This window comes from Mobula hypostoma, chromosome 9 (assembly GCF_963921235.1).
Source record: "Mobula hypostoma chromosome 9, sMobHyp1.1, whole genome shotgun sequence".
NCBI lineage: Eukaryota > Metazoa > Chordata > Chondrichthyes > Myliobatiformes > Myliobatidae > Mobula > Mobula hypostoma.
In genome coordinates, this window is record NC_086105.1 from 132,184,292 (window position 1) to 132,201,853 (window position 17,562).

Here is a 17,562-nt window from a genome sequence, read left to right on the forward strand (position 1 = left end):
CTCTTGGCTCCTAAACTCAAGTCTACGATTGATGGAGGCCAATGCGCCGTATACTTTCATAACCACAGAGTCAACAGCTTTGAGTGTCCTATGGACCCTGACCCCAAGATCCCTCTGATCCTCCACACTGCCAAGAGTCTTACAATTAATACTATATTCTATCATCATATTTGACCTACCAAAATGAACCACCTCACACTTATCTGGGTTGAACTCCATCTGCCTCTTCTCAGCCCATTTTTGCATCCTATCAATATCCCACTGTAACCTAGGTAAAAATAGAGATAGAACCATAGAACATTACAGCACAGAAACAGGCTTTTTTGGCCCTTCTTGGCTGTGCCGAACCACTTTTCTGCCTAGTCCCACACTGACCTGCACCTAGACCATATCCTTCCATACACCTCTCATCCATGTACCTGTCCAAGTTTTTCCATAGATGTTAAAAGTGAGCCCGCATTTACCACTTCACCTGGCAGCTCATTCCATACTGCCACCACTCTCTGTGTGAAGAAGCCTCCGCTAATGTTCCCTTAAAACTTTTCCCCCCTCACCCTTAACCCCTGTCCTCTGGTTTTTTTTCTCCCCTAGCCTCAGTGGAAAAAGCCTGCTTGCATTCGCTCTATCTATACCCATCATAATTTTACATACCTCTATCAAATCTCCCCTCATTCTTCTACGTTCCAGGGAATAAAGTCTTAACCTATTCAACCTTTCTCTGTAACTCAGTTTCTCAAGTCCCAGCAACATCCTTGTAAACATTCTCTGCACTCTTTCAACCTTATTAATATCCTTCCTGTAATTTGGTGACCAAAACTCACACAATACTCCAAATTCAGCCTCACCAATGACTTATACAACTTCACCATATCATTCCAGCTCTTATACTCAATACTTTGATTAATAAAGGGCAATGTACCAAAAGCTATCTTTACGACCCTATCTACCTATGACGCCACTTTTAGGGAACTTTGTATCTGTATTCTCAGATCCCTCTGTTCTACTGCACTCCTCAGTGCCCTACCATTTACCTTGTATGTTCTACCTTGGTTTGTCCTTCCAAAGTGCAATACCTCACACTTGTCTGTATTAAACTCCATCTGCCATTTTTCAGCCAATTTTTCCAGCTAGTCCAAATCCCTCTGCAAGCTTTGAAAACCTTCCTCACTGTCCACTACACCTCCAATCTTTGTATCATCAGCAAATTTGCTGATCCAACTTACCACATTATCATCCAGATCATTGATATAGATGACAAATAACAATGGACTCAGCACTGATCCCGGTGGCACACCACTAGTCACAGGCCTCCACTCAGAGAAGCAATCCTCCACTATCACTCTCTGGCTTCTTCCATTGAGCCAATGTCTAATCCAATTTACTACCTCTCCATGTATATCTAGCGACTGAATCTTCCTAACTAATCTCCCATGCGGGACCTTGTCAAAGTCCATGTAGACAACACCCACTACCTTTCCTTCATCCACTTTCCTGGTAACCTCCTCAAAAAACTCTAATAGATTTGTTAAACATGACCTACCATGCACAAAGCCATATTGACTCCTCCTAATAAGTCCCTGTCTATCCAAATACTTGTAGATCCTACCTCTTAGTACTCCTTCCAATAATTTACCTACTACCAACGTCAAACTTACCTTTTTTTTAAACAATGGTACAACATGAGCTATCCTCCAATCCTCCGGCACCTCACCCGTAGATACTGACATTTTAAATATATCTGCCAGGGTCCCTGCAATTTCAACACTAGTCTCCTTCAAGGTCCGAGGGAATACCCCGTCAGATCCTGGGGATTTATCTACTCTGATTTGCCTCAAGATAGCAAGCACCTCCTCCTCTTCAATCTGTATAGGTTCCACGACCTCCCTACTTGTTTGCCTTATTTCCATTGACTCCATGTCAGTTTCCTTAGTAAATACAGATACAAAAAAAACATTTAAGATCTCTCCCATTTCTTTTGGTTCCATACACAACCAACCACTCTGATCTTTAAGAGGACCAGTTTTATCCCTTACTATCCTTTTGCTCTTACTATACCTGTAGAAGCTCTTTGGATTATCCTTCACTTTGACTACCAAAGCAATCTCATGTCTTCTTTTAGCCCTCCTGATTTTTTTCTTAAGTTTTTCTTTGCACTTTTTATACTCAAGCACCTTATTTGCTCCCTGTTTCCTATACATGTCATACATCTCTCTTCTTCTTCTTTATCAGAGTTCCAATATCCCTTGAGAACCAAGGTTCCTCATTCTTTTTCATTTTAATCCTGACAGGAACAAACAAACTCTGCACTCTCATAACTTCTCCTTTGAAGGCCTCCCACTTACCAATCACATCCTTGCCAGAGAACAACCTGTCCCAATCCACACTTTTTAGAGCCTTTCTCATTTCTTCAAATGTGGCCTTTTTCCAGTTTAGGACCTCAACCCGAGGATCAGATCAATCTTTATCCATGATCAAGTTGAAACTAATGGTGTTATGATCACTGGAACCAAAGTGTTCCCCTACACACACTTCCGTCACCTGTCCTAACTCGTTTCCTAATAGGAGATCTAATATTGCATCCTCTCTAGTTGGTACCTCTATACATTGATTTAGAAAACTTTCCTGAACACATTTTACAAACTCTAACCCATCTAGACCTTTAACAGTATGGGAGTCCCAATCAATATGTGGAAAATTAAAATCCCCTACTATCACAACTTTATGTTTCCTACAGTTGTCCGCTATCTCTTTGCAGATTTGCTCCTCCAATTGTCGCTGACTCTTGGGTGGTCTATAATACAACCCCATTAACGTGGTCATACCTTTCCTGTTTCTCAGCTCCACCCATATGGCCTCTGTAGACAAGCCCTCTAATCTGTCCTGCCTGAGCACTGCTGTAATACTTTCCCTGACTAGCAATGCCATCCACCACCCCCCCCACCCGCCCTTCATTCCTCTGCCTCTATCACGTCTGAAACATTGGTACCCTGGAACATTAAGCTGCCAGTCCTGCCCCTCCTGTAGCCAAATTTTACTAATGGCTATAATGTCGTAATTCCATGTATCAATCCAGGCCCTCAGCTCGTCAACCTTCCCCACAGTACTCCTTGTATTGAAACAGACACAGCTCAGAAGATTACCACCACCACATACAACCCTTCTATCTGTGACTTTGTATGAACTTTTAAAATCATTTATTTTCACCCCCGCTCCACTATCTGCACTGGCACTCTGGTTCCCATCCCCCTGCAAATCTAGTTTAACCCTTCCCCAATAGCACCAACAAACCTCCCTGCAAGGATATTGGTCCCCTTGTAGTGCAGGTGTAACTCGTCTCTCTTGCTCCAGAAGAAGTCCCAAAGATCCTGAAATCTGAAACCCTGCCCCCTACACCAGTTCCCCAGCCACGTGTTCATCTGCCAGAGCATCCTACTCTTACCCTCACTGGCATGTGGCACAGGTAGCAATCCTGAGATTACCACCCTCGAAGTCCTGCTTTTTAAATTCCTACCAAGCTCTCTATACTCACTCTTCAGGACCTCCCCACTCTTTCTTCCTACGTCATTGGTACCGATCTGTACCATGACATCTGGCTGATCACCCTCCCGCTTCAGAATGCTGTGCACGCGATCAGAGACATCCCTGACCCTGGCACCTGGGAGGCAACAAACCATCCGGGAGCCTCTGTCACGACCACAGAACCTCCTTTCCATACCTCTAACTATTGAGTCCCCTATCAGTACCGCTCTCCTCTTCTTCCACCCTCCCTTCTGTACTGCAGAACCAGACTCAGTGCCAGAGATACGGCTGCCGCAGCTTGTCCCAGGTAAGTCATCGCCCCCCCCCCCCCGCCCCTGCCACCACCCCTACCCAACAGTATCCAAATCGGTATACTTGTTGTTGAGGGGAAAGGCCACAGGAGAACCCTGCTCTGCCTGCCCTTTCCCCTTCCCTCGCCTGACGGTAACCCAATTACCTGTGCGCTGCTCCTTTGGTGTAACTACCTCCCTGAAGCTACTATCCATAAACACCTCATTCTCCCAAATAATCCGGAGGTCATCCAGCTCTTGCTCCAGTTCCCCAACATAGTTTCTTAGGCGCTGCAGCTGGATGCACTTCTTGCAGATGTTGTTGTCAGGGAGACCTCTGGTCTCCCTGACTTCCTACATCCTGCAAGAGGAGCATTCCAACAACCTGCCTGGCATTCTCTCTTCTCTAAACAAACAAAACAAAACTTACCGGAACCTACCCTCTCCTCTGCCTGTTCACGTCGAAGCCTATTGAGCCAAAGCCATCCTACTCTGCTCCCTCTCACTCCGCTGCCCGCTGTATATGGTGGTCTTTTTTAAAACCTTTGGCGCTCGACGTCACGCACCTGCGCAGTCCAGCCTCTTTTCCCCAAGGCAGTGTAAAAAAAAAAAAAGACTTCTCTCCGAGATTCCTTACTCCTTCGCTCTCGGCCTCTTGTTTCGATTTTAAAAAGACCATTGAAAATTCCTTTCCTTTTCAAACCTTTGGTGCTCTATGTCACATGCCTGCGCAGTCTAGCCTCTTTTCCTGAGCAGTGTTAAAAAAAAGACTTCTCTCCGAGATGTCTTACTCCTTCACTCTCAGCCTCTTGCTAGAAGGTTACAAGGTTAGCAGGAAGGAACTTAAGAATAAAATTAGGAGAGCCAGAAGGGGCCATGAGAAGGCCTTGGCAGACAGGATTAGGGAAAACCCCAAGGCATTCTACAAGTACGTGAAGAGCAAGATGATAAGACATGAGAGAATAGGGCCAGTCAAGTGTGACAGTGGAAAAGTGTGTATGGAACCGGAGGAGATAGCAGAGGTACTTAATGAATACTTTGCTTTAGTATTCACTATGGAAACGGATCCTGGTGATTGTAGGGATGACTTGCAACAGACTGAAAAGCTTGAGCATGTAGATATTAAGGAAGAGGATGTGCTGGAGCTTTTGGAAAGCATCAAGTTGGATAAGTCACCGGGACCAGACGAGATGTACCCCAGGCTACTGTGAGAATTGAGGGAGGAGATTGCTGAGCCTCTGGCGATGTTCTCTGCATCATCAATGAGGATGGGAGAGGTTCCAGAGGATTGGAGGGTTGCGGATGTTGTTCTCTTATTCAAGAAAGGGAGTAGAGATAGACGAATGAGTCTTACTTCAGTGGTTGGTAAGCTGATGGAGAAGATTCTGAGAGGCAGAACTTATGAACATTTGGAGAGGCATAATATGATTAGGAATAGTCAGCATGGCTTTGCCAAAGGCAGGTTGTGCTAAGCTTACGAGCCTGATTGAATTTTTTGAGGATGTGACTAAAAATATTGATGAAGGTAGAGCAGTAGATGAAGTGTATATGGATTTCAGCAAGGCATTTGATAAGGTACCCCATGCAAGGCTTATTGAGAAAGTAGGGAGGCATGGGATCCAAAGGGCCATTACTTTGTGGATCCAGAACTGGCTTGTCCACAGAAGGCAAAGAGTGGTTATACATGGGTCATATTCTGCATGGAGGTCCGTGACCAATGGTGCCTCAGGGATCTGTTCTGGGACCCCTACACTTCGTGATTTTTATAAATGACCTGGATGAGGAAGTGGAGGGAAGGGTTAGTAAATTGGCTGATGACACAAAGGTTGGAGGTGTTGTGGATGGTGTGGAGGTCTGTCAGAGGTTACAGTGGGACACTGATAGGATGCAAAACTGGGCTGAGAAGTGGCAGATGGAGTTCAATCCAGATAAGTGTGAGGTGGTTCATTTTGGTAGGTTACATATGATGACAGAATATAGCATTAATGGTAAGACTCTTGGCAGAGTGGAGGATCAGAGGGATCTTGGGATCCGAGTCCATAGGACACACAAAGTTGCTGCGCAGGTTGACTCTGTGGTTAAGAAAGCAAATGGTGCATTGTCCTTCATAATCATGGGATTGAGTTTAGGAGCCGAGAGGTAATGTTACAGCTATATAGGACCCTGGTCAGACCCCACTTGGAGTACTGTGCTCAATTCTGGTCGTTCAGTACAGGAAGGATGTAGAAACCATAGGGAGGGTGCAGAGCAGATTTACAAGGGTGTTGATTGGATTGGGGAGCGGGACTTATGAGAACAGGTTGAGTGAACCTGGCCTTTTCTCTTTGGAGTGACGGAGGATGAGAGGTGACCTGATAGAGGTGTACAAGATAATGAGAGGCATTGATCGTGCGGATAGTCAGAGGCTTTTTCCCAGGCTGAAATGGCTAGCATGAGAGGGCATAGTTTTAAGGTGCTTGGAAGGAGGCACAGAGGAGATGTCAGGAGTAAGTTTTTTGACATAGAGAGTGGTGAGTGCGTGAAATGGGCCGCCGGCGGCAGAAATTACAGGGTCTTTTAAGAGACTCCTGGATAGGTACATGGAGCTCAGAAAAATAGAGGGCTATGGGTAAGCCTAGGTAGTTCTAAGGTAAAGACATGTTCAGCAGAGCTTTGTGGGCCAAAGGGCCTGTATTGTGCTGGAGGTTTTCTATGTTTCTATACAGAATGGCAGAAATGACAACCAAGAAAAATGGAAAAGGAAGTATTTTCATTGGAAATCAACAGCATCAACGTAGACCACATCTACCTACAATATCATAGAAAACTTATGTTGCAGGAAGAAATCAGATGGCTCACTGCATGCATGAGGGTTAATGAAACAGCTACTTAGACCTTCTGCCATCACTGGGTCAGTTGTCCTGAAGGTTACAGCTCTTCAGCTATACTCACTAAAAGTACTCTTTAAATGCAGTGAGGATATTTGCCTTTACTGTCCTTTCAAAAAGTTCCACAATCCTATCATTCTATTGTTGAAAGGCTTCTTTTCATCTTCCTCTAATCTGAGACAACTACTTAGAAACTACATTACCTGGTTTTTAACCCCTCAGCTCAGTGGAATAGGGCTCTCTAGGCCTCTCAATGGTACAAACTGCAATTAAACCTTCTCTCAGCCCTTGTTTCACTGAAAACGACATTAGCTTATTAGGACTTTGCTCCTAGTGAAAACGTTCCAACCTTGGTAACATACTCCACAAATTATTCCAGGATGCATTGAGAAAAGTAAAAGAACCAGCAGTGAGGCCAATGGATTGAAAATACTCACTGAGATCCAATACATCATCTGTTTTAATCAAATCCTCCTCCCGTGTTAGTGGTAGTTGTGTCTCTGGCTCCCCTTGTAGTTGCAGGGATAGAGAACGAAGCATAAAGAAAACCCGAATAGCCTAAAACACGAACAGAACATTAGTTCAATTTGCTGACGGATTAAAGATTTGGATATCAACTCATTCATCTGGTAACTATTCACCTCGCATTATAAAATAATTTGAAGAGAAAGTATCGTATTCCCTTACAGCTTATAAAATGCCTCTAAGAAGGGATCTCAGAGCTTGTAAAGTACAATGCACAATTAAAGAAACTTTCCTAGACTTCGAATTCACTAAGGAATTTAAGGAAACATAAAAGGATGGTAAACGATTCAACATTTCATTTTGATTGATGATTATTTCTGTAGTTTGATATAACAAGCAATTGGAAAAAGAATGTAAAGTCTAATCAAATTGATCCATTCTGACCACTCCAGTGCTTACCCGTCTCGTTCTTTCTACATCGCCACAAGGCAATCTCTTCACAAAGTCTATACCAGTTAGTGGGGTCCCAGTAGGAGGTAACAGAATAGATGCATCCATCATCAAGTACTCAACATTCAGGGGTTTACTCTTAGAGAATAAAGAAAAGACAACAGAATCTAGAACATTTAAATATTCCTCATTAATAAAAATATTTAACAAGTTAATGTCAGTCGATATCACATCAACTTTAATTATCAGTTGGGAAAATAATGGGTCTGTATTCAATCATGTATTTCTCATTCATCTTGTTTGGACTCAGCTTAAACTTATGAATCAAATTATTCATAGAAGGATCCAAAGAAAAAGCAGGTAGTTCCTTTTTCATACTGCCCAACATTACATTTTTTTAAAAACCTCAGAATTAGCACTAGTTAACAAAGGATCCCTCTCATCAGTTTCTGCTTCCTCTGTGCTATGTGTGGGCTTCTGGCTGTTCTAAGTAATGACATAGAATCCTGAGAGAATCAAAATACAGAAAATTTTCAATCAATGTAATCCTCTTCGTGCAATTGTTGGAGCAACTGCTTTTAATTTCTCCTAAAATATTTGCTGCTTATACCATTGCTCTTAAATACAATGGCACTTCACTAACAGCTGAATTGGAAGGCAATTCTTTTAAAAGTGAGGTTTGGTAGCATAGTGGTTAGCACGATGACAGGCGATCTGGGATCAATTCCCACTGTTGCCTGTTAGGAGCTTGAACATTCTCCCCCGTGACTGTGTGGCTTTCCTCTGGGTGCTCTGGTTTCCTCAACAGTCCAAAGACATATCAGCTGGTAGGTTAATTACTCATTATATATTGTTCCATGATTAGGCTAGGATTAAATGCAGGGATTGCTGGGCAGTGAGGCTTGAAAGGGCCTACTCTGTGCTATATCTCAATAAATAAATAAACAAATAAACTGGCTATTATAACATATAAGCAAGAGCTGTGAACATTGGGCCCATTCCTGTTGACACATTTTCAGAATCAGCATCTGGTTTAATATCACTGGCATATGTCGTGAAATTTGTTTCGTGGCAGCAATACATTACGATATATAATAAAAACTAAATTACAGTAAGTATATACATTTGTTTTAGTGCAGAAAGAGAAACAAAGTAGTGAGGTAATGTTCACGGGTTCAACATCCATTCAGAAATCTGATGGCAGAGGAGAAGAAGCTGTTCCTGAAACGTTCAGAATGTGCCTCAGGGTCCTGTAGTTCCTTCTTGATGGTAGCAACGAGAAGAGGGCATTAGGGAAAGCTAATGCCCATGATGGCGCTGGCTGAGCTTACAACTTTCTGCAGCTTTTTCCAATCCTATGCAGTGGCCCCTCCATACCAGACAGTGATGCAACCAGTCAGAATGCTCTGCACAGTACATCTGTAGAAATTTGCGAGTGTCTTTGGTGACATACCAAGTCTCCTCAAACACCAAATGAAATATAGGCACTGTTGTGCCTTCTTTGTAACTGTATCATTATGTTGGGCCCAAGATAGATCTTCCAAGGAACTTGAAACTGCTTACTCATTCCACTTCAAATCCCTTGATGAGTACTGGTGGGTTTTCCCTCGACTTCCTCTTCCTGAAGCCCACAATTAATCCCTTGGTCTTGCTGACATTGAGGTCAAGATTGTTGCTGTGACGCCACTCAACCAGCCCATCCATTTTGTTTCTGCAATTCTGAACTTCTGCCAACAATACTTCTGTCGTTGGCAAACTTGTAGATAGTGTTCGAGCCTTGCCTAGCCACACAATCATGGGCATAGAAAGAGTAGAGCAGTAGTCTAAGCACACATCCTTAAGGCGCACCAGTGTTGATCATCAGCAAGAGTATTATTTCCAATCTGCATACACTGTAGTCTCCTGGTGAGGAAGTGCAGATCCAGTTGTAGATGGAGGTACAGAGGCCCAGATTTTGGAGCTTTTTGGTTAGAACTGAGAGTATCATTGTGTCGAATACTTAGCTGTGATCAATAAACAGCAGCCTGATGTATGTATTACTATTGTCCAGATGATCCAAAGCCAAGTGGAGAGCCAATGAGATTGAATCACTGCAATTTAGCAACACATTGATCACTTTGCATTAAAACACACTTTTTTTTGTTCTAAATGAGTTACTTCTTGAAAGACAATGTATAATTCATGTTAGTTTATGTTTTTGCTGCTTATATGATGCTACATGCCTGTGCTGCTTTTGCAAGTAAGTTTTACGTTGGACCTGAGCATACATGTACTAGTGCATATAACATTAAACTTGACTTTGACCTTCTACTTTCTATGCTTTCATTTTCAGCTCACTGTAAGATCATGCATAATTTACAGTGCCTATAAAAACAATTCATCCCCCTTGGAAGTTTTCATATTTTGTTGTTTTAAAACATTGAATCACAGTGGATTTAATTTTTTTTTTTGACACTGATGAGTGCAAAGCTGACATAAATTCAATAAGAAAACATACAAATGATTTTCAGTGCTCTTCTCACAGGTATGCAAAGCTCAAACATATTTGAATTTAAGGTAAAAGACCTTGACCACTTGTATTACATATTGTGGTAACTCAGCCAGTCACTTACCATCATGACTCTATATTCATCCTCAAACATATCGAGAAAGATTTCTTCTCCCTAGAAGAATATAGACAAGTCAACTTGGATCAATGGATATGAATTTTACTTTAATTCTGAAGAAAGGAGCTCAAGTAAAACATAAAAATCTAGCCATTTGGAAGCAGAATCAGAATATTATCACTGATATGTGACATTTTTTGTTTTGTGGCAGCAGTACAAGAAATAAAAATTACACTGTTACAAAATAAATAGTGCAAAAAGATGATTGAGGTAGTGTTTATGCACCATTCAGAAATCTGATGGCAAAGAGGAAGAAGCTGATCTTAGAACATTGAGTGTGCGTCTTCAGGCTCCTGCGCCTCCTCCCTGATGTTAGTAATGCGAATTGGGCATTCCCAGATGGTTAGGGTCTTCAATAATGGGTGCCACCTTCCTGAGGCACTGCTTTTTGAAGATATGCTTGACGGCAGGGATGGAACTGGCACAGTCCACAATCCTCTGTAGCTTCTTGTGATCCTGGGCATTGGAGGAGCTAGACCAGGCATAATCAGTAAGAATGCTCTTCACAGTACCTCTGTGGAAATTAACATGATGCTTTGGTGACATACCAAATCCCCTCAAACTCCTAAATGGAGTAGAGTCACTGGCATGTTTTCTTTGTAATTGCATCAATGGGCTGAGCCCAGAATAGATCCTCTGAGATGGTGATGCTCAGGAACTCGAAGCTACTCACCGTTTCCACTACTGACTCCTCAAATAGGATTGCTTTGTGGTCTTCCAACTATTCCTTCCTGAAATCCATAAACAATTCCTTCATTTTGCTGAAGATGAGTGTGAGGTTGTTGTTATATCAGTCAACCAACCAACCAATCTATTTCACTCTTGTATACCTCCTCATCGCCACCTGAAATTCTGCCAACAATCAGCGAATTCATAGATGCCGTTTGAGGTAAACTTAGCCACACAGTCACGAGTGCAGAGCAGTGGGCTAAGCACATATCCTTGAGTGTAGCTGTGCTGACTGCCTGCGAGGATAATCATAGCAATGTATTTAACATAGGTTCTTTCTGTTCCTTAAGTAAGGCAAAGGACCTGATGGCAACATTTTGAAGAGCAGGAAAGTTAGTTCAGTATGTGAGCAATGGTTTGATTTGAGGGACCGCACTCATAATTTGTACTATTCCATTTCACAAGCAAATGCTCACATCTTCCCTGGTCTGATCTCAAGCTGTTGAGGAATGGTCCTGTTTTCCTTTGAAGGGTTCCATGGAAAGGTCATTGATAGAAAAAAGTATAATTAACTTTGTTTCTCTCCTTAAGGATGCAGACTGATATATAGAATATATTCAGAATTCTGTTTGCTTTTTGTTTATTTATCTCCTAATGTGTGTTACCTTTACACAGAAACACAGTGAATTGTTAATTCCCAGTAGCAAAATAAAATTTGAGTAACATACACAAAAATATTGTGGAGGAACTCCTCATGCAAGATCTTTTTATTATTTTCATAGCTTACTTTTTATCCTTTTCATAGATGGTATCTAACTTGCTGAGTTCTTCAGCATTTTATGTCTGTTGCTTTGGATTTCCAGCATCTACAGAATCTCATGTTCAAAATAAAATTTGAGTCTCTTTCAATTTACAGAAATTGGAAAAATACAATTATGATGAGAGGCACTTCCTCTCTTGAAATGTCATGAATCTTCATAATTTTCCACCTCCAGCAGCTGTGGAACCTGAATCATTGAATGTATTCAAGGTTGAGACAAAATAAAATTGATCTATTTGAAGCTGTGGGTCATGAGTAACAGGCAGGAAAGTGGAGCTGAGTTCAAAATCAAATGAGTGCAATCACATTCGGGCAGAGCAAGCTGGAGGGGGGGGCAAATGGCCTGTTGAGTTCTGTTCATTTGGACTATGTGAGTATTTAGTACGCAGGCGCACTCTCCCTGTTATGCGCGTGCGTGCATGTGGAGAGAGAGAGGAATTGTGGGATGTTAAATTGGTAGTATTCAGGTTTTGAAAGGAGACTTTGAAAGTAAAGTTGCTTAAACAAAAGAAAAATGTGTCCCTACCACAAACAAGAGAAAATCTGCAGGTGCTGGAAATCGGAGCAACACACACAAAATGCTACATGAACTCAGTAGGCCAGGCAGCATCTAGGAAAAGAGTACAGTCGATGTTTCAGACCAAAACCCTTCCGCAGGTCCTCCAACATTTTGAATGTGCTGCAAAAATGTGTCCCTGTTGTTTGGGCGTTAACAGGTTTACCCCTGCCCCTTGCTCCAAAATATGTTCTCTAGCAAAGATGGCAACTTTGATTCAAAGTTGATTACACATGATAAGATATTCTTAGAAATGATCGGCACATTTCTGAAAAGGAATGAGAACCCCATTTTAGAAACAGACGTTTGTAATTAGAATAGTGCTTTTTTTTTTGAAATACATGTGGTGCTGTGGTATTTTTTCCCCCAAAGTAAAACCATTTTGCTGTAGCATGCTTTCTGTCTTAGTTTGAGGAATGAGAACCAGTTGAAAGTTCCAGGAAATCAAGTTTTGTTCTACGAAGATCTTGTCTTTCATCACCAACATCTCTAGCAAATGCTATAATCATGCTCGCATATCAATTGTTTTGATATTTACTTTGTCAGTATTTAGCTCTTCAAGCCCTGTAATGCTTTTAATTACTATCATTATTATACATTCCTATCAGATACAAAAACCAAGAATGTAAAAAGCTGAAGCAAAAAAAACCTTGTATTTATATCAAATCGTATTGGAATGACACTCAGAGAATCACAGGCTAATTTAAGAACCGATGGCAGTGCATTCCAAACTTTGACGCCTTCATATAGCAGCACAGAAATACGGAGCATGCTAGAAAATATGAGTGGACACATCTCCTGCTTCACCTACCTCTTAATATAAGAACATTCTAAAATATACTGAGCTGAGGGACCAGAGTAGGCCCTTAGCTTTAAAACAGCCATAAATGACATATCTAGTGAAGCCACATTCACTACATGGATGCATACTTGCCATATGAATGGTATTACCAAACCTAGTGGGTGAAGTAAGTGACTTTTTTAAATAAAAGATTTTATTTAATATTCACATTTTAATTAAATTACATTAATTAAATGAACAACTTCAAACAAAGTTTTTTTTGGAGAAATAAAGCACTCTCTTTGATCACTAGACTCATACAGGAAAATCTGAATGACAAATGATATGCTGACTTTAATTGCAAGGAGGATGGAGTATAAACAAAAGTAGTCTTTCTGTAATTGCAAACAAGTCTCACACTATATCAGATGCACTGCATGTTACTTCATTTTCTATACAAAACTAAGAATATAAATGCAATCTACACAAGACATTAAAAGATTTACTAATTTGACTTGGGATAAAATAAATGAGAGATTAAGTTGGTGAGAGCCAAATACTAAAAGAGTGAGAAATTATCTTTTTCTAACAAAAGATCCTGAGTAGGCTTTATAGGTTAGAAACCAAGGAACTTTTTCTCCTGCAGGTTTAGGACCATACTCAGAATGGAATTCACCCATTTATGAACACCAAATCTTTAGAATTTGCAGAAAGACTCAAGCGTATTTTCAAGGCTGATATTGTTACTTTTTAAGATCCTAAAGGAATTCAAGGGAAATTACTGATTCATTGTTCGATCTGCCAGATTAGTTTGCACACTTGATCAAGTCTAACCAAATTGCTCTGTTAGGTTAAGAAATGCTTCAGTTTTAGGAAAATAATATTCATCACACATTGTGGACAGACCTTACCCAAAGTCTGGAATGTCGGAATGCCTGTGGTGACTGCTACATATATTGCTGGCTGAATAACAAGTCTGCTGTAAATTCTCTCTAAATGGACCATTTTCTACTGGTGTCATCAGTTCTAAGTTTACTTTCAAAAATTAATTCTGTACTTGAATTTCTTTTGTTAACTATTATAAATGTGAAACTCCTCATCTGTATTACCTCAGTACTTGAACTGAATTGTATTTTTTAAATATACTGAACTTAAACTGCTAAGATATAAAACGCTTATTTGATAAAACTATAAACTTGAAACGGCACAGTAGAAAGCTACATAATTTATCTTTCAGATTTTTCAAATGTCCCCAAATCCTTTCTGACATACTCAGCACAGTCACTTTAGTATTGTAGGAAACGAAGCAGTTAAGAAATGTACATGCACATTTCAGGCAATGAATGAGATAAACGTTGATCAGGACTACAAGGAATCAACCTATTCTTCTTTAATGGAGCTCCTCCAGATCACACAAAAAAAACTTGTGTCTCATTTAAAGCCAGCATCCACAACAGTGAAGAGATTCCATAGCTTATATTATAGCTTATATTAAGTGCTTAATTCTCCAAATGGAACTTGAACCAAAAACCTCATGTCTCACGGGGCATAGTGCTACTTTAGACAAAGTACAACAATTGATTTCTTCATACCTAGCAAATGCAGGTAAGAAAAATATGTTGACTATGATCAGGAACTATTCTACTCTGGAAGCCAGCCCAGTGAACTTCTCAAGATGTTTCACATGAGAATATTATTTGAAAAGACTACTGCAATCATTCATGTCAGTGTCGAGTTCAAAGAATGTCACTCTATCATCTCATACATCCTTCAGTTTCATTAAAACAAAATTGCAGATGATGGAAATCTGAAATAAAACAGAAAATGTTGGAAATACTTAACAGGTCAGGCAGCATTTCTGGAAAGAGAAAAATATAATTTCAGCACTTATTTTCATTTTAGATTTCCAAATCTGCACGTTTATGATTTTCATCTTCACTCTCTTTGTCCACAAAATACTCAATTTCTCTTGAAGTGTTTGGTACTATTAAAGTTCAACTGCACCTCTGCATGTTCTGTTTTCATCCATCAACTTTTCCTGAACTTGAAATCCTTGCCACTGTTAGAAAATTCTGTGTGCATTCGTTACAGGATGACATAATGTTTATACTTTGAGCCATCTTTGAAAGGTAGTCCCACAGTAAACATGGGTTCCAGAGTTTAGACAATGTGTTGGTAAAGCAGGGGTGAGATATGTTCAAGTCAAGATGGTATGTGAGTTGCAGGGGTACCTGCAAGTATGGTGATATTCCAATGCACTTGCTGCCCAAGTACTTCCATAGTGGTAAATACTGTGAGCATAGGCAATGCTACTGGATTAGCATGGGCACATATAAATAAAGATTGTCTGCAGGGAATGAATAGAATTATTAAAGTTCAAGATTGTGCACAAAAATATCTGAACTGAACTCGTTTTAATTACCAAATGTCTAGGATTTAGCGAAGAAACATGATGCCTTTTCTGCAGAATAAATTCAGAATTGGCTGCCAACCACAGGCTAGACAAGTAAAGAAAGAAATACTCACAAAATGACTCCAACCAAATAAAAAAATAAACTAGAAAAATGAATATGAAATTTCCCAAACAGAAAGCAGTTAAAATGTTTGTATATGAAAAAAAAAACAAAATAGCCTTTGTATGGCATAGAAACTGTATTTTAGAACATTACTGTAAAGGAAAATATTCAAAGCACATAGAAAATCAAGCAAAGAGAAAGCTTTTCAGGTCAATGACCTAAAATCAGAATGGGAAGACACCAGAAATAAAGAGATTTTAAGTGTAAACAGAGCCAGAACATTAATGCATAGGCTAAGAACAAAAAAAAGTGGTGGATGGCAGAAGTGACTTAATGACAAAGAGATAACAAGGAAGATTAAGACAAAGATGATGTGAAGCAAAATCTCAAAATGATTGAAGAACTCAGCAGAATAAGTAGCACTCAAGGAGCATAAAACTGAATTAATGTTTTTGATCAATGGCCATTCGTCAGAACTCAGGTGAAAGATGGACAAATGTAGAAACCGGAGATTTTCCAATGGTAGTTAACCGATTATAGCCATAAACCATCATAGAGCAAGAGTGAGGATAATGGAAGAAAGAAACAAATCAGGAGGGCTACCGTAGCTCTGGATAGTGGCAGAATAAAAACAGGTCACCTTTGTTCATGTGCACTATTCCTGCTGGCCATATGAAGACCTTCAAGTTCCATGTTATTTTGATTAAGTAATTTCCAGAGTTGCTACTACACAAGAGTTCTACTCTTTTCCCAAACAGGATTTTCATTTGTTTCATTCTTCATTGTCTTAAACTTTAAAAATAAACACCATTATGAAAAAACTACTACTCCCTACCTACTTCAAGTAAACATTGACAGTGCATTGTTTACACTTTAACCTTAAAAAAATTACTTTTATGGAAACATTCTTTAGGATCTGAATATATTACTTTAAATCCAGCATGCAAAAAAAGCTTGAAACATGGTATGTCATGCTATTCCTTACTTTATAGAAACGCCGCAGTAAGTGGACACTTTCTTCCCTTGCACCCTAGAGAAGAGAAAGAAAAATATTGGAGAAACAGCAGGCATAAAACATAGTATGCACTGATAACTCAATAATAACATCAGGTTTTTTTTGTTGTTATTAATTGTAACTTAATATCAAGGTAGCTGTAAGAGCACAGCAATCAAAGTGGTACAATGAATAGTTCTCAAGCACGGGTTCAGCCAACAAATTCAGTGTCACAAGTGGTTAAAATGGTTGCTATTGTAGACTGCGCAACTTCAGTACATAGATGCTTTTCTCCATGCAAGATGTCACTGTTGATTATTTATTAAACACAAGAGATTCTGTAGATGCTGGAATTCTTAAGCAACACACACAAAATGCTGAGGAACTCAGCAAGCCAGGCAGCATCTATGGAGGGAAATAAATAGTCAACGGTTTGGGGTCAGGACATTTGATTCAGACTGGAAAGGAAGGCGGCAGGAGCCAGAATAGGGAAGTGGGAAGGTGGGGGTGTTGGGCAGGGTGGGGGGGGGGAATGAAGTAAGAAGCTGGGAGGGGATAGGTGGAAGAGTTAAAGTGCTGAAGGAGGAATCTAATAGGAGAGGACAGTGGACCATGGAGGAAAGGGGAAACCAGAGGGAGATGGGCTGGTGAGAAGTGAAGGGGTGAGATGTAATCGGAATGGGAAATAGAAAATGATAGTAGGAGGAAGGTCTCACCTATCACCTGACTCTGGTTTCTGCCCACTTTCCTTTTTAGTGCTGATGAAGGGTTCCAATCTGAAACATTAACAGTTTATTCTCCTCCATTGATGCTGCCTGACTTGCTGAGTTCCTCCAGCAGTGTGTGTGTGTGTGTGTGTGTGTGTGTGTGTGTTGCTGATTATTTTTTTAAATTGCTTTGCAAAAAAAGCGTAACCCATGGAAATATGCACTTTGTATATCTAACATTTTCTCCATAGGGAACCAACCC

The 17,562-nt window shown here is 40.4% G+C and overlaps 1 protein-coding gene across 5 annotated transcripts in view; it reads right to left on the minus strand.

The window, feature by feature from the left end:
* clec16a (C-type lectin domain containing 16A) overlaps positions 1 to 17,562 on the minus strand; it is a 243,201-nt gene that overhangs the window by 87,430 nt on the left and 138,209 nt on the right. For all 5 annotated transcript variants that reach the window (XM_063059198.1, XM_063059196.1, XM_063059194.1 and 2 more), the window contains 4 exons: positions 16,585 to 16,629; positions 10,204 to 10,254; positions 7,601 to 7,729; positions 7,114 to 7,234 (listed from right to left, as the gene is read on the minus strand). In XM_063059198.1, coding sequence (XP_062915268.1) covers positions 7,114 to 7,234; positions 7,601 to 7,729; positions 10,204 to 10,254; positions 16,585 to 16,629 — 346 coding nt within the window. The remainder of the gene's footprint in view (positions 1 to 7,113; positions 7,235 to 7,600; positions 7,730 to 10,203; positions 10,255 to 16,584; positions 16,630 to 17,562) is intronic.